This window comes from Capricornis sumatraensis, chromosome X (assembly GCF_032405125.1).
Source record: "Capricornis sumatraensis isolate serow.1 chromosome X, serow.2, whole genome shotgun sequence".
Classification (NCBI taxonomy): Eukaryota; Metazoa; Chordata; class Mammalia; order Artiodactyla; family Bovidae; genus Capricornis; species Capricornis sumatraensis.
This window is the reverse complement of record NC_091092.1, coordinates 146379173-146402670: the sequence shown is the minus strand read 5'-3', so window position 1 is coordinate 146402670 and position 23498 is coordinate 146379173. Positions and strand designations below refer to the sequence as shown.

General features: G+C 44.6%; 1 protein-coding gene across 5 annotated transcripts in view; it reads right to left on the bottom strand.

Moving 5' to 3' along the window:
* NLGN4X (neuroligin 4 X-linked) overlaps positions 1 to 23498 on the bottom strand; it is a 311861-nt gene that overhangs the window by 11566 nt on the left and 276797 nt on the right. For all 5 annotated transcript variants that reach the window (XM_068962333.1, XM_068962330.1, XM_068962331.1 and 2 more), the window contains 2 exons: positions 9264 to 9449; positions 1302 to 2091 (listed from right to left, as the gene is read on the bottom strand). In XM_068962333.1, the coding sequence (XP_068818434.1) occupies positions 1302 to 2091; positions 9264 to 9449 (976 nt within the window). The remainder of the gene's footprint in view (positions 1 to 1301; positions 2092 to 9263; positions 9450 to 23498) is intronic.

The following is a 23498-nucleotide window of genomic DNA, read 5'->3' as shown; positions in this document are numbered from 1 at the left end:
AGCCTTTGAAAAATTGGTCAGTCTACAAATCCAGAAATGGCTACCAAAAGCCGTTCAAATTATCAGCTCTCCCAGTAGACCATCAGCACTGATGAGTTTGGAAACCAACAGAAAGGAGTATTAAAGTGTATACTTGTATATAAATGAAATAAATATATTTGCAAATATATGTGTATATCTATATGAAATACATGTATAAATATTTATATATAAATACAATATATTTGTAAACATGTATAAATAAATCCCATAACTCATACGGAGAATGTTATGTGAGTACACATAACATATATGTGTGTGTATATATATATATCTTATATATACACAAACAGGATTTCTCTACACTTATGAGATGAGTGTGGCTCAGATGGTAAAGAATCCACTTGCAATGTGGGAGGCCTGGGTTCAATCCATGGACTGCAAAGATCTCCAAGAGAGGAGAACGGCTACCCACTCCAGTATTCTGGCCTGGAGAATCCCACAGAGACGGGAGCCTGGCGGGTTACAGTCCATGGGGTCGCAAAGAGTACACGGCTGAGCGACTTTCACTATAGCCACCCTTATATGTGCTAACGCATATGTAATATATAGCTATATGATATACACAAACAGCATTTCTATATATTCATTATCAGATTTATTTCACTTCTTGGCTATGCAGTAAAGACAATTTCCCTGGGGCACATAAATTTTGATAACCCTATTATTGACCAGACACCTGTGTAGATTGGAAACTCCAGGTTAACATTCGATAAAATAGCCAAGTATGTCCAAATCTCCGACAGACAAGGCCTTAACTGGATTTAAAACTCCAACTCAACTTTGAATGGAGCAACCAAGTATGTCTAAATCCCGAATAAGACAGAGTCGTACCTACCTTTGAAACTCCAACTCAACTCTGAGTGGAAGAGCCAAGTGTACCTAACGCCCCCACCAGACAAAGTCCAAACCGAGATTTGAAACTCCAGCTTGATGTTCAACAGAATAGGCGAGAATGCTTAGCTCCTACCCCAGCATGGACCAAATGGAGAGATTTTAACACGGCAGGGAAAACGACAATTAAAACAATATATATATATATATATATATATATCTGGCTTCACAGAGAAGGACTCAGGGGTAAAGAAGAATCGAGGTCTCCCTCTCTGTTGGAGGCGGGGTGGTGGAAATGGCTATTCTCATTACTGGGTGGGCAGATGCGTGCGTGCCTGTGGACCGTGGTGAAGCTGGGTAGAGAAAACGCACACACAAGGAGGAACCAGACAGGCAATAGCGTGATGGTGGGGAGGAGAAGAACGTACCCGGTCTTGGCAAAGTTGGTCCAGTATGTCATGACTACCGCGCTGAGCATCACGTCGTTCTTGGAGAAGTTGCAGCTGAAGAGCTCGGTGGGACCGATCATGGGGATGCCAAAGACGTAGGGGACCTCGTCGCCGTGGGCCGAGTCCGCCCAGCTGGGCTTCATCTCGCTTTGGCAGTGGTGGTAGAAGGCGTAGAAGTAGGTGGGCGAGCCGTACTGGGCGTGCAGGTCCGCAGTGGCCACGGCGGGGGCCACCCACTGGTGGTCCGTGAACAGGGCCACCAGCGTCTTGCGGCGCGTCTCGGGGTTCTCCTTGTCTGCCCAGTCCGTGTACATGAACTTGATGGTCTCCCGCAGGGTGTCCTTGCCCTCCGGGTACCCGTACAAGTTGTCCACAAAGTTGGACACGGAGAAGTCGAAGTCATTGGGCGTCACACCATCTTCGTGGTCCACGATGCCATCGACGAACTTCAGCCCCTCGCCCTGGTTGACGCCCAGCATGATGTCATAGTTAAGGAACTCGCCCTGCTCCATGAGGATCTGGGGGTCGTCGGGGATGACGTCCCCGTCGATGACGGGCCCAAAGGAGATGTGGTACGTGGCCGGCGTGATGGTCTGCTGGATGAGTTCCCGGTAGTTCTTGTTCCGCAGGCACTCCACCATGTCCGTGGTGTCCAGCATGTTGCAGCCCACTTTGTCTGCCAGGATCCGAGTGTACTTGGCGGGCTGGTAGTTGACGGCCCAGCTGGACAAGGCGGTCCCGCTCTGGATGATGGCCTTCTGGAAGAGACCTGCACGGGCGAAACGGCAGACATGCAGATTAAAACCCAAGACACAGAAGGGCAGCCTTCCACCTGGCAAAGAAGGCTCTGACTGTCCCGCACGGGTATGTGAGTTTCTGGATTCAGGAGCATTGCAGCCCTTTCAGCATCTCTCTCTCCTATCTCTCTGGTTCTTGGGCCTTCCCCTCCCCCTCTCGCTGGACTTGAAGGATGCTCCCTCGCACACACACCACAATTTAGGAAAATGAAAGTGCCTTTACACTCTGGCAGCAGTGGTCATAAAAGACACAATCCCTCTCCTCTTCCCTGACTGTGTGCAATACGGCTGCATCCTTAGATGTTATAAACAAAGCTTCGCAGAGAGGTCACACCCCCGCCATCCCCTAAAACGTGCTTTGTGGTCATAACAGGTCAAAGGCCGTTTTCCCTTCCTGGCAAAACCAAGTACCATTTTATTGGGCGGAGGGGATGGGGGTGGATTCCATCGATATCAGGTTCAGAGCATAACATTCTGGAATGCATTTTAAAATCCACGCTCCATACACTGAAGGTGCTAAAAAAACTGCAATTAAAATAAATCCATTACATTAGCTATTCCTAAAGAAACCTTCACTCGAATGCCCCCACTAAAACATACTTTCTTTTCCAAAAAAAAAAAAAAAAAAAAATCATTAATCTCAAAATGGCATCCATTCAAAACCCAGACTTTGGTACAACTTATCCTGCTACGTTTCAAACATGTCGTTTGGTGAGAAATGGTTTTAAAACTTTTAGGCTGTTTTACAAGTAAAATTCTGTGTAGCTTAAAATTGAAGATCCGATCAGTCTAGTACGTGAATGTCTAGAGATAAAAGTATTTAAAAATTTTGTTGTTGTTGTTGTTGTGGACTGCTTTTAAGTGAAAGTGTTAGTCACTCAGTCGTGTTCAACTCTCTGCGACCCCATGGACTGTAGCCCGCCAGGCTCCTCTGTCCATGGGGTTCTCCAGGCAAGAATCCTGGAATGGGTTGCCATTCCCTTCTCCAGGGGATCTTCCCAAGCCAGAGATCAAACCTGGGTCTCCTACATTGCAGGAAGATTCTTTACTGTCTGAGTCCCTGGGGAAAGTCTTGGTTGAATTTGCTACAGTATTGCTTCTGCTTTCTTTCTTGCTGTGAGACATGTGGGATCTTAGTTCCCTGATCAGATATAAAACTCACACCCCCTGCCCTGCAAGAAGTCTTAATGAGTGGACCACCAGGGAAGTCTCCAGTAAAGTGAACTATTGACTACCCCAGTACAAGAGATGAAGGGCTGTAAGATCACAGTATTCTAGTCCTTATCTCTTCCTGCCTTTGCCCTGAACCCCCGCAGGATGTAGTGACAATGCCTCATGAGCTGCTGGGAGAATAAGGCATTCACCTGAGAGTCCAGCAGCTCAAGTCCTGCCCTTGTTGAAGGTCCTACGTGCAAGCAAGGATGAAGGAAATATCACTGCCATGGGGAAAATGCGATTCTAAAGGTTGGCGGGCTGCCCACACAAGACTGAAACGTGAAACAAATCTGGCTTTGCCCAACACACCATCAAGCTCATTTGGCGGCCAATTTCCCAACGTTTATCATTCCGCTGGAAACGGGCAGCTATTGACTTGTGTGTTTGCTTCTCAAGATAAATGTCCTAAAGCAGGGGTCCTCGACCTCTGGGATCTAACGCCTGATGATCTGAGGTGGATCTGATGCAGTAAAAATAGGAATAAAATACACCGTAAATGTCATGAATGCTCTTGATTTATTCCACAACCATCCCCCAGCCTCTGGTCCTTGGAAAGACTGTCTTCCACAAAACTGGTCCCTGGTGCCAAGAAAGGCTGGGGGACCGCTGCCTTAAAGGACCTCAGCGAAACAAGGTCCATATTTGACCTAATAAAGACAGTCATAAATCAAAACAACCAGAATTAGGAAAAATGCTGCTGCTGCTGCTGCTGCTGCTAAGTCGCTTCAGTCGTGTCCAACCCTGTGCGACCCCATAGACGGCAGCCCACCAGGCTCTCCCATCCCTGGGAATCTCCAGGCAAGAACACTGGAGTGGGCTGCCATTTCCTTCTCCAATGCATGAAAGTGAAAAGTGAAAGTGAAGTCGCTCAGTCGTGTCTGACTCTTCGAAACCCCATGGACTGCAGCCCACCAGGCTCCTCCGTTCTGGATTTTCCAGGCAAGCGTACTGGAGTAGGGTCCCATCGCCTTGTCCGAAATGCTGCTAGAAGGACTTTTTTTTCCCTCTCTCTCTCTCTCACAACTGTTGGCTGTGACTGAGATAGCGGTGTGCGTATAGACATTGGTTTGTCAAGAAAGCGATATTAATATAACCTGTGATAAAACTCAAAAAAAAAATGAAGAAAATGTCACCTATAACTCATACTATAAAACGGGAGTTACTTTAATATTTTTAGTATCATTCCTTCTTGGTGTTTTTCACCCCACTGGTCTAAACATGGTTAGTTTTTATTGCTGTTCAGTTGCTAAGTCGGGTTCAACTCTTTGCCACCCCATGGACTGCAGCACGCCAGGCTTCCCTGTCCTTCAGAGTCTCCCATAGTTTGCTCAAATTCATGTTCATTGAGTCGGTGATGCCATCCAACCGTCTGACTCTCTGCCACCCGGTTCACCTTTTGCCTTCAGTCTTTTCCCAGCAAACAGAGTCTTATCCGATTGTGCCTGATACCTGGATAGTATATTGGATGTCATCATTAAGAAACTCTCCCTGCTCCGTCAGGGTCTGAGAACTGCCTGGAATGGCATCCTTGTCCACAACAGGGTCAAGTGGTACCCGGTCAAGGTGATGGTTTGCTGAATGACCCCTTCACACTGGGTATGCCAGTCTAATGCGTATTTTAAGCACAAGTGTTGAAGCAAATTGTCATTCTTTGGAGTAAATGTACATGTTTCTTATAACATTCTTATCTTTTCAGTCTTGTAGCTTTTTGCTTCATTCTTTGCCATGAGACTGCTGTGGTGGACGTTTGCAGGAGAACAGCCTTTTCCCTTCTGTACCTTGATTTTATTAAGCGCTGCCACTAGAAGTGGAAGGCCAAGGTCAGCAGTCTGGCTGTATTTTGACTGGTAAGTCTTGATTCTGTACTGCTGGACTGTAACTGGAGAGCTGCTTTGTAGAAATGACCCATGCAACACACTCCCATAATCACTTCTGATCTATTGATTTAAGTAATTAACCCTCTCCCTCCATTCGTTTGGGCTGACAGCTGTTTGATTACTCCTGAAGTTGGACCTGACTATTTTGTAAATCGAGAACTGTAAAATGACAGCCACTGACAAGCAGGAAAGTATAATTATCTTCTGAAATGGTATAGGAATTGTTATCACTAAGGATCTAAAGTACTCATTTTTTTAAATCTTTTTGAATAAAAGGTTAATATAAAACGTAAGCCTTTCATTCAACTCCACCACAGTCATTGTTTTAAATAAAGTATCAAGACATTCAGATTTCATTTGTTTGACTTAGTATGGATAGAAGGCTAGATTTCTAAGTAGAAAAAAAAAAAAAAACCAGATAAACAACAAGTCACCAAGGTTTATGGAACTGTAGTCAATATGCTGTGATAACGTATAATGGAAAGTGATAAACACAGACACACATGTGTATGTATAGTTGAATCACCTTGCTGTACACCTGTACATTGTACGTCAACTATACGTCAATAAAATATATATATATATGAAGAAAAAAACAAATTCAGACTTCAGAAGACCTAAAAATCATCACCATCACACATTTCTAATGAAGTCATCAATGCAGAAAATTGTCCACAGCAGTGCAGGTAGCGGAAAAAAAAAAAATGCATGCTGTCACACAGCACAATTATACTTCACCCTCTTTTTTTTTTAGCATGTTTATATGGTACTTTTTTTTTCATTAAAGAAATATTATTGGAGTACGCTTGATGTCCAATGTTGCGTCAGTTTCAAGAGGCCAGCAAAGCGAATCAGCTATACATATACATACGTCCACTCTTTTTTAGACTTCTCCCACGTAGGTCGCTACAGAGTCTTCGGTAGGATTCCCCATGCTGTACACTAGGTTGCTAATTAGTTACCCATTTTATTTAGAGTAGTGTGTGTATATGTCAACTCCAGTCTCCCAATTTATTTCTCCCGCTATATCTTCAAAGAAATGTCTTTATAAAGAAAGACACATATTTGTAAAAGAAAGCTAGTCGTCAGCGCAGGAGATAGAAGAGAGTCGGGTTTTACCCCTGGGTCACAAAGATTCCCAGGCAAGAACGGCAACCCACTGCAGTATTCTTGCCTGGGAAATCCCACGGACAGAGGAGCCCAGTGGGCTACAGCCGATGAGGTCGCAAAAGAATCAGACACGACTTAGCAACTAAACAGCACATATTTATAAAGAAAGATACATATTTTTAAAGAGAACTACATATTTTTAAAGAAAGATAGTGCTAGACTCTTTAAAAAATAATAATTCCTTTAAAGTTCAGGTGGTTTTGATATACATAGTTCACATAGATATGGTGAAATTCTTAAACCAACAAGTGGACACAGGAGGAAATATAACAAGACCTTGAAGATTCAGATTATGATTGCCAATGTCCACCTGAACTTGCAAAAGTTATCCCAGGGCTGCACTTTTTTTTGTTCTTTTTGTTTCGTTTTTGAAGGAAGTCTTCGGAAGTTATTACACTGCTTCCAGACCTCTTGCATCCAACCTCTGTTCGTTTCTATTTCAAAAATCTCTTATCTGTCCAGCAACAAAGGACCAGAGGGAATCACCTTGAGTTAAGTTTGCAACAAAGACTTAAGTCTATAAGCATATGGCTGCAAACTGTGTTTATGATGAAATCTACAAATCTGCAACCATCATCCACATACTAATTCCCTCTCACACTTCTTCCAAGTTGAAAATTGAAGTTAATAACATTTAAAGTTGACCAAATAAACTCAGATAGGCAAACCCAGGGTGCAAGCATTTCTATAGAAGTTATTTTCCTCCAGTGATGATAGGCGACGGCTATCGGTCACAAGTCTTAAGTGAAAAAAAAAGAAAATCTTGTTAACATTGCTTATAATACTAGTTGTTGTTTTTTGGTCTCTAAGCTGTGTCCGACTCTTTGTGACCCCCTGGGCTGTAACGCACCATGCTCTTCCGTCCATGGGATTCTCCAGGCAAGAATACTGGAGTGGGTATTCTTATGCTCTCCTCCAGGGGATCTTCCCGACCCAAAAGCTGGGTTCCTGGTCTGGCAGGCAGATTTGTTACCACTGAGCCACCAGGGAAGCTTGTACTGCATGTTTAAAAGTTGCCAAGAGAGCGGATCTTAAAATTCTGATGAGAAGGAAAAATGGTTTTTAACTCAACGGTGATGAATGTTGATTTGACTTACGGTGGTGGTTGCTTTGCACTACATACGAAGGTTGAATTCTTACCTTGTACAGTTGAAAGTGATCATTATTTTAAATGCATATTATTAAATATATATAATACAAGTGCAACAGTTAGTCACTCAGTCATTTCCAAATCTTTGCGAGCCCATGGAAGCCCGGATCCTCTGTCCATGGGATTTCTCAGGGAAGAATACTGAACTGGGTTGCCATTTCCTTCTCCAGGAAATACATATAATGGTGTATGACAAATTATACCTCAAGTAGAAAAATCAGAAAGCAAGCCAGGTTAGAAGAGGATGCGGATACACATCATTTGGGGCATTTTCTTCTTTTATTTTACATTAATTAATTTATGTGGCCGTGTGGTCTTCTCTGGAGACTCTGTTGGTATAGAGTCTGCCTGCAACGCAAGGGATCTGGGTTCAATCCCTGGGTGGGGAAGATCCCCTGGAGAAGGGAATGACAACCCACTCCAGTATCCTTGCCTGGAGAATCCCAGGGACGGAGAAGCCCGGCAGGCTACAGTCCATGGGGTGGCAAAGAGTCGGACACGACTGAGTGACTAACACGTTTTCACTTCACTGGGTCTTAGTTATGGCATGCCGGATCTAAATCTGAAATCCCAGGCTTCCTGCACTGGCTGTGTGGTGTCTTAATCACTGCACCACCAGGGAAGTCCTTTGGGGCATTTTCTGTGGAGGTTTCAAGAGGCACCACGGTCCCGCCTGCATGTGTCTTGAATAAGAACTCCAAAGGTATATATACATGTCTCCACGCATGACTTCCCTGGTGGCTCAGATGGCAAAGCATGTGCCTACAATGTGGGAGACCTGAGTTCAACCCCTGGGTCGGGAAGATCCCCTGGAGGAGGAAATAGCCACCCACTGCAGTATTCTTGCCTGGAGAATCCCATGGATGGAGGAGCCTGGTAAGGCAGTCCATGGGGTCCCCAAAGAGTCAGACACGACTGAGAGACTTCACTTTCTTTCACTTTCACCCACCTGAAGCCCCCTGTAATCTCCTACCCCACCCCATCCCTCTAGATTAATCACAGAATACGGTGCTGTGAGTTCCCTATGTCAGTTGGCAAATTCCTCCTTGCTGTCTATTTTACATGTGGTCAAGTCTATGCCACAGAGGATGAGATGGCTGGGTGGCTTCCCCGACTTAATGGACATGAGTTTGAGCAAACTCTGGGAGTTGGTGATGGACAGGGAAGCCTGGTGTGCTGTGGTTCATAGGATCGATAAGAGTCAGACACGACTTGCTGATGGAATAGCAACAGCAGCAACAAACCAGTAGGATCCCATGCTTCCACGCTATCCCACATAGTACACCTGGGGCTGACTCACGCTGATGTATGGCAGGGGCCAACACAACATTGTAAAGCAATTTAAAAATAAAAAAGTGCAAAACAAACCCCACCAAAATAAATGTGACAGATTGGAATCAAAGGGTAGGACAGAAGGCCAACTGGAGAATTTCTTTGGAAAAAATCACTGCTTTCCATTATTTTAATTGTATATTACATATATAAATAATTGGAGAAGGAAATGGCAACCCACTCCAGTATTCTTGCCTAGAGAATCCCATGGACAGAGGAGCCTGGTGGGCTGCAGTCCATAGGGTCGCACAGAGTCGGACACCACTAAACTGGGTTAGCAGCATGTATATAATAAAATGAAATTATATCAATATAAAAAAAGAACTCTATGGAGTTCACAGAGAGGTTCAGCTCTTGGTCCCAGGGGTCCCCTGCCCAGCGTGGGGGAAGCTCTTCTTACCTTCTGAATAGTGAGACAAGGTCAAGAGGCTGACGCAGGAGGCGCCCGCACCCGAGCCGAAGATGGTGACTCTCTTGGGGTCCCCACCGAAGGCCCCGACGTTCTCCTCGATCCAGCGCAAGGCTTGGATCTGATCCAGGAGCCCGTAGTTGCCTTTGGCCGCCTGATCGCCGGTGCTCAGAAAGCCTGCAGAGGAAGAGAGGAGATTTGGGGGTCGTCACGTACAGAGTACACAGCCGCAGCCTCGCTGCTACTTGGAAAGGTATTTCATGGGGCACCTTGTTCCTTGCCTGCTTCTGCTCCCTGTACATAGAAGCAATAGAATAGCACCTTTTCATGGCAGAAAGGGTTATATGATATAAACAATAGTTACGATGGTTTTTCTTTCTTTTGAAAAGAGAGCGAAAGTCGCTCAGTCGTGTCCGACTCTTTGCAACCCCTTGGACTACACAGTCCGTGGAATTCTCCAGGCTGGAATACTTGAGTGGGTAGCCTATCCCTTCCCCAGCAGATCTTTCTGACCCAGGAATCGAACCCAGGTCTCCTGCATTGCAGGTGGATTCTTTACCAGCTGAGCCATAAGGAAAACCCAAGAATACTGGAATGGGTAGCCATTCCCTTCTTCTCCGGGGGAACTTCCCAACTCAGGGACTGAACCCAGGTCTCCCACATTGCAGGCAGATTCTTTACCAGCTGAGCCATAAGGGAAACCCAAGAGTGGGTAGCCTATCCCTTCTCCAGCGGATCTTCCCGACCAAGGAATCGAACCAGAGTCTCTAGCATTGCAGGCGGATTCTTTACCAACTGAGCTATCAGGGAAGCCCTGTTTCTTTTGACAGTATAAGGAAATGTCTCACTGGGGCTTTGTTGAGGGACAGTGAATCTGAAATATTCACAATACACGACAGTATCAGAATCCTATACATTTTATAGGCTAGTGGTAAAGAGTCCACCAGCAATGCAAGAGATGCTGATACAATCCCTAGGTTACGAAAACTTCCTGGAAAAGGAAATAGTAACCCATGCCAGTATTCTTGCCGGGGAAATCCCACGGACAGAGGAGCCTGGAGGGCTACAGTCCCTGAAGTTACAAAGATTCAGACACGACTTAGCGATTAAACATTCATTTTACTAGATTCACCTGTGTGTATCTAGGTTTTCCTTGGAAACAAACAAACAAACAAAAAAACTTCAGGAAAAAGAAAAACAAACTAATTTTTCAGGGCAAAAATTCTGTGTGTCATCAGTGTATAAGACTGTGTGCACTGTTATAACAACAGTATAGGTTACCTTTTGCCCACTGACTTCCTCATTAACATTTTATTTAACTCCATTCAACTCACAAATTTCAAAGGAAATTAGAACCATCAGGACATGCCACTTTTAAATAGTTTGGAATGCATCTCTCTCTCTTTTTCTATATTAAAAAAGATATTACAGTTACATGCAGAAACTTAACAATTTTTTAATCTCGGCCAAAAGGAAATGCATATTCAAATCTCCCCAACTGTCCCCCCAAAATAGCACGGACTGCGATACTTTCCTTTAAAAACTAGGAGGATTTTAGTTTTTAGTTTTAATTTTAAAAAGTGTAAGCTAAGGAATCAAACCCTAAATGCCACCTTAAAACCTGCAAAGAAGACCATCTGGGCATTCATTGTGGCAAAGTGATTATTTTTTTGATTTTTGAGATCACATGCCCTTTCGTGTTCACACTGCAGAAATATCTTGACCTGGAGCCTCTGCTTTCCTCTGATGCTTGAAGTCTTCCTGTGGGACAGACAGATGCTCTCTTGCTCAGATTTAAAACTATGAATATTTTATGAAGCGTCCGCCGAGCTTAAATACTAGCAGAAACTTTAATCCAACTTTACATGCAAATCTGTCTTGAGTAAGCCTTCTGGGGAGAAGAAAAGAGTCATAAAAAGTTTTTCTCCACCCTACTTCCCACCCTTACATGACCCTACACAAAATATCAATACATTTCCTCTGTGTGGTTGCTGTTCATTTACTGAATTGTGTCCGACTCTTTGCGACCCCATGGACTGTAGCACCCCAGGCTTCCCTGTCCTTCACTATCTTCCAGAGTTTGCCCAAGTTCATGTCCATCAAGTCGGTGATGCCATTCAACCATCTCACCCTCTGTCAACCCCTTTTCCTCCTGTCCTCAATCTTTCCCACCATCAGGGTCTTTTCCAATGAGTTAGTGCTTCCCATCAGGTGGCCAAAGTATTGGAGCTTCAGCTTCAGCATCAGTCCTTCCAATGAATATTCAGGGTTGCTTTCCTTTAGGGATTGATTGGTTTGATCTCCTTGCTAACCAAGGACTCTCACTCTGCAGCTCAAAAGCATCAATTCTTTGGCGCTCAGCCTTCTTTACGGTCCAACTCTTCACATCTGTACATGGCTACTGGAAAAACCCACAGCTTTGACTACATGGACCTTTGTTAGCAAAGTGATATCTCTGCCTTTTAATACACTGGTGAAGTCTGTCATAGCTTTCCTTCTTAGCAAGCATCTTCTAAAGCCATGGCTGCAGTCACCATCCCCAGTGATTTTAGACCCAAGAAGAGCAAGTCTGCCACCGCGTCCACTTCTTCCCTTTTATTTTCCTCTTAATTGCAAGGGTTATGACAGTCACATATTTCAGGGACTGCTTATTAAATAAGCATGGCCAGTGAGCCCAGTGTTTACCTGGAGACAGGCTATTTGGGGCTGAAAATAACAGAAATGAGAACCAACGCCTTCAAAGACATCCTTAAGAAAACCTGGAGGGCTTCCCAGGAGGTTCAGTGGTTAAGAGTTCACCTGACAAGCGGGAGACATGGGTTTGATCCCTGGGTCTGAAGATCCCATGGAGAAGGGAATGGCAACCCAACCCACTCCAGGGAAATTCTTATCAGGGAAATCCCCTGACAGAGCAGCCTGGTGAGCTACCATCTATGGGGTCCCAAAGAGTCAGACATCAACTGAGCACAGAAGCAAAGCTGGCAGAAACCCAAGAAACCCTCAGAGTAGGTCGGAGAAGACTCTTGAGAGTCCCTTGGACTACAAGGAGATCCAACCAGTCCATTCTAAAGGAGATCAGCCCTGGGTGTTCTTTGGAAGGAATGATGCTAAAGCTGAAACTCCAGTACTTTGGCCACCTCATGTGAAGAGTTGACTCAGTGGAAAAGACTCTGATGCTGGGAGGGATTGGGGGCAGGAGGAGAAGGGGACGACAAAGGATGAGATGGCTGGATGGCATCACTGACTCGATGGCCGTGAATTTGAGTGAACTCTGGGAGTTGGTGATGGACAGGGAGGCCTGGCGTGCTGCGATTCTTGGAGTCACAAAGAGCTGGACACGACTGAACGACTGAACTGAAACTGAACCAGCTTCTCAAAACCTAAAACAAAACCGTGAAGGATGAGATCTTTCACTAACTGAGGAATGAGGTTACCTTTCCATAGTTTCAGTTCCATAGTCTGCCTGAGTACTTATGAGCCATGGGGTGTGTGAACCAGGAGGGGATTGGGAATGAATGGTCTGGTTCAAATAAAAGCAGCAAGAATGTGTTGTTTTTTTTTTTTTTGGCCATTATTGCTCTGAAATTGCAATCATCTGGACTCCCAACCTCCTTGCCTGAGTACATACAAGGATGTCAACTGCCAGGATGCACATTTAGGGAACGTCACACAAATCCACTCCCCTCGAGAGTTCATGGGGGTGGCTTTGAGTTGAGCGAGAGGATGGGAGTGTTCAGACATTACCAGGCGCTCCCTTATGTAATTGGCAATTACTAATTAGTCTTTCCTGCCCAAGAATGTCCTGGAATACCCTCTCCCTACACAGGGCATTTCACATGCCTTCTCATAAAATGAGTCCCACTTTGCTCAGGTGGGTGCGGGGGAAGCCTCTTTCAGCCGGCTTTATGGATGAAACCGGTTGATAATGATGGTTTGGGTACCAGATAATAACCATAATGAGAAAGCCTCTCTCCCTCCATTCAGCTAAGAGGTGATTCCTTCCTAAAGGCTCCAGGAATTTCCTGGCAGAATTGTCCTGGTTTTAACCCATCCTTCCTCCATCCACCTCTCTCCTACGCTTTGCTCTCAGGGAAGGACCTCCTCAGTTATTTTCTGGCTATAAGCCTGACAATCTGCAGGAGTCTTTAGGAAATCAGAGACCCTCGGTTCACAGTGCAACATGACCGTCTCTCCTGCAGAACGTGGCTGTCCAATAACCTCTGCGATAGGAGGGACCATTAACATTTCGCACCCTGGCAAATTCTACTTCTAAAAGCATCCCATGGAAAGGTTTGACGCTGGCGATTCTAACCTCCTTCCAAAAGGTCTGCAGGAAGCAGCTTTCCATGTGTCTCTGAACCCCAGCAAAGGTACGCAGGAGTGTTTTGAAGCTGGTGTTTCCATAGCGTCTGACATGGAATTTTCATTTACTGCTACAACCAGGGATGGCTTTTTTCACTCTTTGTTCACCTTTTATTTTGTACTGGAGTATAACCAATTAAAAGTGTTATGATAGTTTCAGGTGGACAGCAAAGGGACTCAGCCATACAAATAGATGTATCCATTCTGCCCCAAACTCCCCTCCCAGCCAGGCTGCCACATGACATTGAACAGAGTTCCCTGTGCTGGACAGCAGGTCCTTGCTGGTTCTCCATGTTAAACACAGCAGTGTGTCCATGTCCACCCCAGACTCTCTGACTACCCCTTCCCCCATCCTTCCCCCTGGGAACCAGAAGGTTATTACAGAGGATTGAGCAGAGTTCCCTGTGCTGTCCAGCAGGTCCTTGCTGGTTCTCCACATTAAATTCAGCAGTGTGTCCATGTTCATCCCAGACTCCCTGGCTATCCCTTTCCCCATTTTGTTCTTTTTAGTGCTTCTGAGTTCCTGCGGCAGGACCAGAATTAACGCAAGTGATTTTATATTCCCTGTGAAAGCATACTGCTTTCCTCATCCAAGTGTCAAAATACAGTGTTTGATGGATTCTCCTGGTGGTCCAGTTGCTACAACTTCGGCTTCCATGGTGGCTCAGACGGTAAAGCGTCTGTCTGCAATGTGGGAGACCCGGGTTCAATCCCTGGGTCGAGAAGATCCCCTGGAGGAAGAAACGGCAATCCACTCCAGCACTCTTGACTGGAAAATCCCATGGACGGAGGAGCCTGGTGGGCTACAGTCCATGGGGTCGCAAAGAGTTGGACACGACTGAGCGACCTCACTTGCACCTTTCAAAGCAGGGGGTGGGGAGTGCAGGTTCGATCCCTGGGCAGGGAGGTAAGATCCCACCAGTCTTGTGGCCAAGAAACCAAAAGATAAAGCAGAGGCAACACTGTTTCACAAATCAAAGACAGCCTTTACAAATGTGTCGCATCAAAAATTCTAGGAACAGAGCAAAACAAATTGCAGTGCTTGATATAATCCAGACAGAGCACGGGCGGCAGTTTCCTGGTGTGGGATTGTCTGAGCAACAGGACAGCAGCTTGTCAACCGGGGAACAATCACACTTTACCAAAGATCGGAGGGTCCGAAGGGGTCAGTTTCCCAGATAAGCTCGCAACTTCCCTAACGTGCTAGAGATGAATTCACAGAAGCCAGTCCCTCAACTGGCCAAACCTGGTGATTTTAAACAAATGGCTCCTTTTCACGGACACACACTCCTGGCTCCAAATCCTCCAAGCATCTCAGCTGATGAAACGTTGGTTTTTGAGATTTACTGTCTCTGAAGTGAAGCTTGTAAATCAGTAAGCCGCCCCCCTCCCACCACCACCAACGTTAAGTGAACAAGGAGAGAGACGCATAAAAGAAGTCACTTGAATTTAGACAGATTAGGGACTAGATTCAGAGAAGGCAATGGCACCCCACTCCAGTACTCGTGCCTGGAAAATCCCATGGATGGAGGAGCCTGGTAAGCTGCAGTCCCTGGGGTCACAAAGAGTGGGACACGACTGAAGCGACTTAGCAGCAGCAGCACCAGCAGGGACTAGACTGATACTGAGTTTCATTCAAAGCACTGGAAGGAATAAAACACACACACACACACACACACACACACACACACGAGATGTGCTAAGTGGCTGGGTGCTTATTTTAAAATGTGATTCATGGAAAAGATGCTTAGAAAACCTAAATCCTGTCTGTCATGGCACGGTGAATGAAATGAGTATTGTGTGCACTGTATTTGGTCTAAATATTGCTCTGGAACAGAAAGTTGAGGGTTGTAGGATGGCTAACCAGGATCTAAAATGTTCCTCATTCAACTGAACTGCAAGAGCTTAAGAGATTGGTTGCAGAACACACAGCTTTCTGTCCACTTTCAGTTGGCCGTAAGAAGCCCAGTGGGGTCAGATGTATTAATAACTACACTTCAGTTGTTTGCAACATGACTTTAATGCCACAGATGATGTCATCTCTTGAGAAATAATTCATTACCTAAGCACGAAAGATTGAGGGCGGGCGGAGAAGGGGACGACAGAGGATGAGATGGTTGGATGGCATCATCGACTCAATGGACATGAGTTTGAGCAATTTCTGGGAGAGAGTGAAGGACAGGGAAGCCTGGCGTGCTGCAGTCCATGGGGTCACAAAGAGTCAGACAGGACGGAGCAACTGAGCAACAACAAGCACAGTAGGCATTATTTTTATGATCATTAAACAGAAGATGACAACTAAATGGACATAGAAGAAAAGCATTTACATTTTCAAGGTGCTTGCATTTGAGAGAGAATTTTGTATTTGTGCACACAATATTTAATTCAACGGACTAAAAGCAAAAAGGAAATGTGTAAATGAAAACATTTCAATGAGAAAAGTCACACAATTTACTTCAGGTCATGTAAACTAGCTGGAACAAGAATCAGAGCTAAGGTAGAAATATGAAGCAGGACAATAAATGCCCGTTTTTGTTCTTTGATGCTTACAGAAAATCATTGCCTGGGTGTGTTTGTTACAAGGTGAAACTGAAGTTTTCTTCTTTAAAAAAAAAAAAAATTTCTTTATTTGTCCATGTGGGGTCTTAGTCGAGGCATGGGGAACCTAGGTCCCAGACCAGGGGTTGAACCCGGCCAGGGAGCATGAGGTCTTAGCCACGGGACCATCAGGGAAGTCCCTGAATTTTTATTATCGGATTCATTTATGACTTAACAAAAGTGCACAGGTTCTAAAGAATGGGATAAAACTGGAAAAACATTTAAATTCTGCGGGCGGGATAGGCAAAGCTATTTGGATTGTGTCTGATTTTAGTTTGCATTTTGCTTAAAAATGGCCCAAGTCGTAACTAGTGCTACTTTTATGATATTTCATTGCCATCTCAATATTGCACAGAGTCACAGCAATATCCAATGTCAGGAGAATAAATCTAAGGGAATGATGATGGACACATGATTTCTACAGCACGTGTTTCAGAACTTGGGGCCCATGAGAGTATCAGTGGGATTCCTTGAACTATTTTTATAAAGCATATTCTATTCCTGACTGTGGAGAAGGCAATGGCACCCCACTCCAGTCCTCTTGCCTGGAAAATTCCATGGACGGAGGAGCCTGGTAGGCTGCAGTCCATGGGGTCGCTAAGAGTCAGACACGACTGAGGGACTTCACTTTCACTTTCATGCCTTGAAGAAGGAAACCGCAACCCACTCCAGTGTTCTTGCCTGGAGAATCCCAGGGATAGGGGAGCCTGGTGGGCTGCCGTCTATGGGGTCACAGAGTCGGACATGACTGAAGCGACTTAGCAACAGCATCCCTGACTGACAATTTACAATTAACCATGCACAGATGTCTTAGAGTATTTTAGCTGAAAATATATGGATTCACAAAACTAACACTCATTAAATTTTGGAAACAAAATACAAAATGATAAAACTCTTATTTGTTATACAACGCTGATCAAAAGGTGAAGATCATTGATAAACATATTTCATGATGATGAGAATTTGGCAACAGCCAGTCTGGAGCCAAATCCCTTTTGAGCCAACAAGATTTTTTTTTTTTTCTTAAATTAAAACCTCATCCTTGAATATTTTCCAGATTTGTTGATAAGAAGTCTGAGCACCAAAAAACAGATGCTTTTGAAATGTGGTGCTGGAGAACACTCTTGAGAGTACCTTGGGGAACAAGGCGGTCAGACCAATCAATCCTAAAGGAAATCAACCATGAATATTCTTTAGAAGGACTGATGCTAAAGCTGAAGCTCCAATCCTTCGGCCACCTGATGTGAAGAACTGACTCACTGGAAGAGACCCTGATGCTGGGAAAGATTGAAGGCGGGAGGAGAAGGGGATGACAGAGAATGAGATGGTTGGAGGGCATCACCAACTCTACGGACATGACTTTGTGGAAACTCCAGGAGAGAGGGCAGGACAGGGAAGCCTGCCGTGCTACAGTCCATGGGGTCGCAAAGAGTCAGACACGATTTACTGACTAAACAACAAGAAACTCAGCTGGCTGTCATATCGTTTTGATTTGATCTCTTGAATAGCTCACACACTTCATCACTCCTCAAGGGTGCATCGCGGTGTCCAAGATAAGAGGTCTGATTCACTCACTCAACCTTGCTGCTTCCAATCCATCTCTACACCATCAGTATAATCACGGTGCTCCCCAAAGCAAACAAAAGGACAAAACAGACAAAAATCAAAACTTGAAGCCCTCTGACTCAGCAGTTCTATTTCCATACATGCTTTCTATAAAAATCTCTGTTGGTACAGAAATAGCCATGCGAGGGTTTGCAATGTGCTACTGCTCAAAATTTTTAAAATATATAAATTATTTTTGGGGGCCAAGCCTCATGGCATGTGGGATCTTAGTTCCTTGACCAGGGATTGAACCTGAGCCCCCTGCGTCGGAAGCATAGAGTCTTAACCACTGATTGGCCAGGAATATACCTACTGATTATAATTTTGAATGTAAGATGTGTGGACAGCATCAGCAAATTAACTGGCATAAATTTGAGCATACCTGGGAGACAGTGGAGAACAGGGAAGCCAGGCAGGCTGCAGTTCACGGGGTCGCGAACAGTTGATCACAAATTAGCAACTGAACAACGATCAGACATCAATGACAACACTCTCAAAATCCATGAATAGGTTTGCTGCATGAATTCTGTTGGCTGAATCCATGACACAGGAGGCTGTATACGCATATAAAATTATACAGAGTATTTCTATGTGTAAACAGAGAATCACGTCTAAGATGTCTTCAGAGAAAACGGAATACTTTGTCTTATAGATCCCGTTTTTATGACCATAACAAGAAGGGTGTGTGAAATATAAACTCTGCAAGGAAATCAAACAGTTCATAGTGCTTGTCCCTAGGAAGGGACTTCCCTAGTGGCTCTGACGGTTAAAAATGTGCCTGCAATGTGGGAGACCCAGGTTCAATCCTTGGGTCGCGAAGATCCCCTGGAGGAGGAAATGGCAACCCACTCCAGTATCCTTGCCTGGAGAATCCCATGGACAGAGGAGCCTGGCGGACTACGGTCCACGGGGTTACAAAGAGTCAGACACTACTGAGTGACTAATATCAAGAAGGTGGCTATAAGTGATTTTCACACTTAATTTTAAATAACTGCTTTTTCTTCCCAGGTATAACTGCTTTTTCACCCATTGTACACCAACATACACATGTATACACACAACACAGCAAGCTTATGTGAAAGTCAAATGTATTAGTGGGATGTCCAGGGCCATCCACTGTGGTCCATCTCTACACTGCTGCCCATGCTTGACACATGCCCTCTAGCCAACAAATCGACCACATTCCACTTGACTGTCCCCTGGGATACACCTTGCATCTCCATCTCTCTTTGTACACATCCATCTTCGTACACACTCCATCTCTTCCTGGAGGTGAAACCGAAAGTCGCTCAGTCTTGTCCAACACTTTGTGACCCAATGGTCTATACAGTCCATGGAATGAATTCTCCAGGCAAGAATACTGAAGTGGGTAGCTGTTCCCTTCTCCAGGGGATCTTCCCAACCCAGGGATCTGACTCAGGTCTCCTGCATTGCAGGCGGATTCTTTACGAGCAGAGCCACCAGGAAGCCTACTGGTGTGGGTAGCCTACCCCTTCTCCAGGGGACCTTCCTGACCCAGGAATCAAATCGGGGTCTCCTGCATTGCAGGCGGATACTTTACCAGCTGAGCTACCTGGGACCTGGGAAACCCATCTCTTCCTAGGATCCCCTTTATACGACTGCCAGCATCCTGTAAGGTCCCTTCCTCCTGTACATACAGCCTCACTTCAAATCTTACTATCATATCATGGAGCACAGCGCCACCCAGAGACTGACTCCATAACCTCTGCGGTCCATCCCTTTATGCAAGAATCAACCACAGACATTAAATCTCTTATCCACCACCAACACGAGTCCCTTCTCAAGTTCCTCCTAATGGTCTTAGTTCTTTCAAGTCAGTAAACTGCATTAAGTGAGTTACGGTGATAGAACCGAGTACTTTCTATGATGGGTATCTGCTCCCAGGTCAGGAACATGTTAATATTTCGCACTGGAGTCACGCAGTAGGGGGCTTTCCAGATGGCGCTAATGGTAAAGATTCCACCTGCCAATGCAGGAGATTTGGGTTCGATCCCTGGGTTGGGAAGATCCCCTGGAGGAGGAAATGGCAACCCAGTCCTGTATTCTTGCCTGGAGAATCCAACGGACAGAGGAGCCTGGAGGGCTGCAGTCCATGGGGTCGCAGAGACACAGCTGCACAAAGGTGTGCAAACACGCACGTATACACACACACAGAGGCAGTCAGCTTTGGCTTTGAATGTGCAGGAAAGCCTCGCATTTCTCAGCTGTAAAGTTGAGAAGAGTACATCTCAGTCGAACAGCACAGCTTGAGAAACTAACTGGATGATGTGCTTTTGAAAGCATCATGCTTCTTGGAGAGCTCGTATACATTTTACACTTATGCGTTCTTCATGACACTACAAATTGTATTTAAGACATAAAGATGATTTACATAAAACTCTACGCTACCAATGTGATGTCACAGATGCTGCCATTTATTTCTGTTTCACCCACAGAGAGCAAGTAAGGAGAAGTGTCTGTTGATAAGTGAAAGAATGCCATAGGGAAAGTGGATAACTGGTCTACCTAGACTCTCTCTGTATTATACAGATAATAGTATTCACGATAGCCGTGTATGCAAACAGCTTACATGCCCATCCACAAGTGAATGTATAAAGAAATGTGGTATATTATGGTAAAGCAAATATCTTACAATAAAAACTTTAAAAAGATGATGATGCAGTGAGTTCACACACACACACACACACACACACACACACACACACAGAGGAATATTATGCAGCCACATAAAAGGAATGAAATCATGCCATTTATAGCAACATTGATGAACCTAAAGATTTTCATCCTAAGTGAAGTAAGTCAAACAGAGGAAGACAAATATCCTCTGATATCACATGTGAAATCCGAAATATGACACCAAGGAAACAGAAAGTGACTCCCAGGCAGAGAACAGTCTTGCGGCTGCTATGGGGGACAGGGTGGAGCGAGGGGTCGGGTGGGAGTTTGGGATTCCTAGATGCAAATTATTATACACAGGATGGATGAGCAAGAGCCTACCCCAGACCACAGAGAACAGTGAACTATATTCAATATCCTCTGAGACACCATCGTGGAAAAGAGCATGTATGTATAACTGGATCACACTGCTGTATAGCAGAAACTAAAACAACATTGTATATCAACTGCTGCTGCTGCTGCTAAGTCGCTTCAGTCGTGTCCAACTCTGTGCGACCCCATAGACGGCAGCCCACCAGGCTCCCCCGTCCCTGAGATTCTCCAGGCAAGAATACTGCAGTGGGTTGCCATTTCCTTCTCCAATGCATGAAAGTAAAAAGTGAAAGTGAAGTCGCTCAGTCGTGTCCAACTCTTTGTGACCCCATAGATGGCAGCCCACCAGGCTCCCCCGTCCCTGAGATTCTCCAGGCAAAAACGCTGGAGTGGGTTTCCATTTCCTCCTCCAATGCATGAAAGTGAAAAGTGAAAGTGAAGTTGCTCAGTCGTGTCCGACTCTTCGTGACCCCATGGACTGCAGCCCACCAGGCCCCTCTGTCCCTGGGATTCTCCAGGCAAGAGTACTGGAGTGGGGGTGCCATTGCCTTCTCCTGTACATCAACTACACTTCAATAAAAAGAAAGATTATGCAGACGATAAAGAACGCCTATATGCTCTGACTGCAAATGTTGTTGGTGAATAACTCTGTATGAAGGTGATGAATGTTTATCTGTTAAGTCTGTGTATTCAGTGCTTGTGTGTTATTTATCTAGTGTTTATTGCGTACTCAGAGGCTAAAGAGAAACGCAAGGCAAAAATATATCATAGCTGCAATCATGCTGGGAAAATGATGGAGGCCCTTACTCAACCAAATTTCTGATATACATGCAATGACCCAACTAACGTGATAAAAGCTGAGGGAAAATGATGTAAGAGTGGGTTTTGACAGATATTTTGAAAACTTACAGCTTTATTTCATTTGTGGGCTACAATTCATTTTTAACACAAATATTTTAAAACTTATTAGGAAAGTCATATTTTTGTGCCATCACAGTATGTTTAGGAAACATGCATGAAATATATGTGTGTGTGTGAGTGTGTGTGTAGCCCACCATGCTTCTCTGTCTATAGGATTTCAGAAGCAAGCAAACTGGAGTGGGCTGTCATTTCCTCCTTCAGGGGATCTTTCAGTCCCAGAGGATCAAAGCCCCCGATTCCTGCACTGACAGTTGGGTTCTTTACCACTAAGCCCCCAGGGAAGCCCATACCGATTTTGTGTTTATATGGTATTCATGGCACTACAAATTGTATTTAAGAAATCAAGATGATTTACATAACTCAATGTTACAAATGTGAAACGTAATTCTGATAGTTTCTCACAAAGTGCACAAATTCCAAATATGCTGATCTGCTTAGACACACTAAGTGAAAGTTGCTCAGTCGTGTCTGACTCTGCGACCCCATGAACTATACAGTCCATGCAATTCTCCAGCCCAGAATACTGGAGTGGGTAGCCATTCCTTTCTCCAGGGGATCTTCCCAACCCAGGGATCGAACCCAGGTCTCCCGCATTGCAGTGGATTCTTCACCAGCTGAGCCACCAGGGAAGCTCACTATTAGATACACTATTTCACCCTCAACTGCAAGACAAGCATGGCTGGTTGCTGGGCTTCCTAGTATTTATGACTGATACTATCTAGGGGCAGATAAGAATTAATCTGCTTTGTTATTTGTCCATAAAATGCTAACAACTAAATAAATAAAAAAAAAGACATTCTTCTTCATCTCTATCAAAACCAAGTCATGCCGACTAACTCATGCAATCTTAATTGTGTCCAGAAATATTCCCAGGCTTTCCAATGTTGCTTTTCAATGGGAACCTTGGAACTTGGTTAAGAAGACAATTTAAGGCTTCCTGTGCTGTGCAAAAGCTTATAAGTTTGATGAGGTCCCATTTGTTTATTTTCACTTTTATTTCTATTGCCTTAGGAGAATGGAAAGAAGATATGGTACATACATACAGTGGAATACTACTCAGCCATGAAAAAGAATGAAATAAGGCCACTTGCAGCAACATGGATCGATGCAGAGATGATCATACTAGGTGAAGTCAGTCAGAAAAAACCAAATATATGATATCACCTATACATGCAATCCCACGGACTATACAGTCCATGGAATGTTCCAGGCCAGAACACCAGAGTGGGCAGCCATTCCCTTCTCCAGGGGATCTTCCAGACTCAGGATTCGAACTGGGGTCTCCTGCATTGCAGGTGGATTCTTTAACAACTGAGCTCTCAGGGAAGCCCCTGATACATACAATCTTAAAAATACTACAAATGAACTTATCTACAAAATAGAAATGGACTAACACAAAAAACAAACTTATCGTTACCAAAGGGGATACAAAGTGGTAGGAACTGCACGTTTGGGATTAACATACACACCCAGCTATATATAAACTATATAAACAAAAGATCTTAGTGTATAGCAGAGGGAACTAGCTTTAATCAGTATCTTGTAATAACCAAGGATGGATATCCATTCATCTATCTACCTATCCAGACATCCATCAAACTGAATCACATTGCTGTTCACCTGAAACTTAACACAATACTGTAGGAAAAAAAGACTGATAAGGAGAGACCCTGGGGAGGTCTGAGAGAAACACAACATTAGCAACAAGTGAATGGAATGACCTAGGAAAGG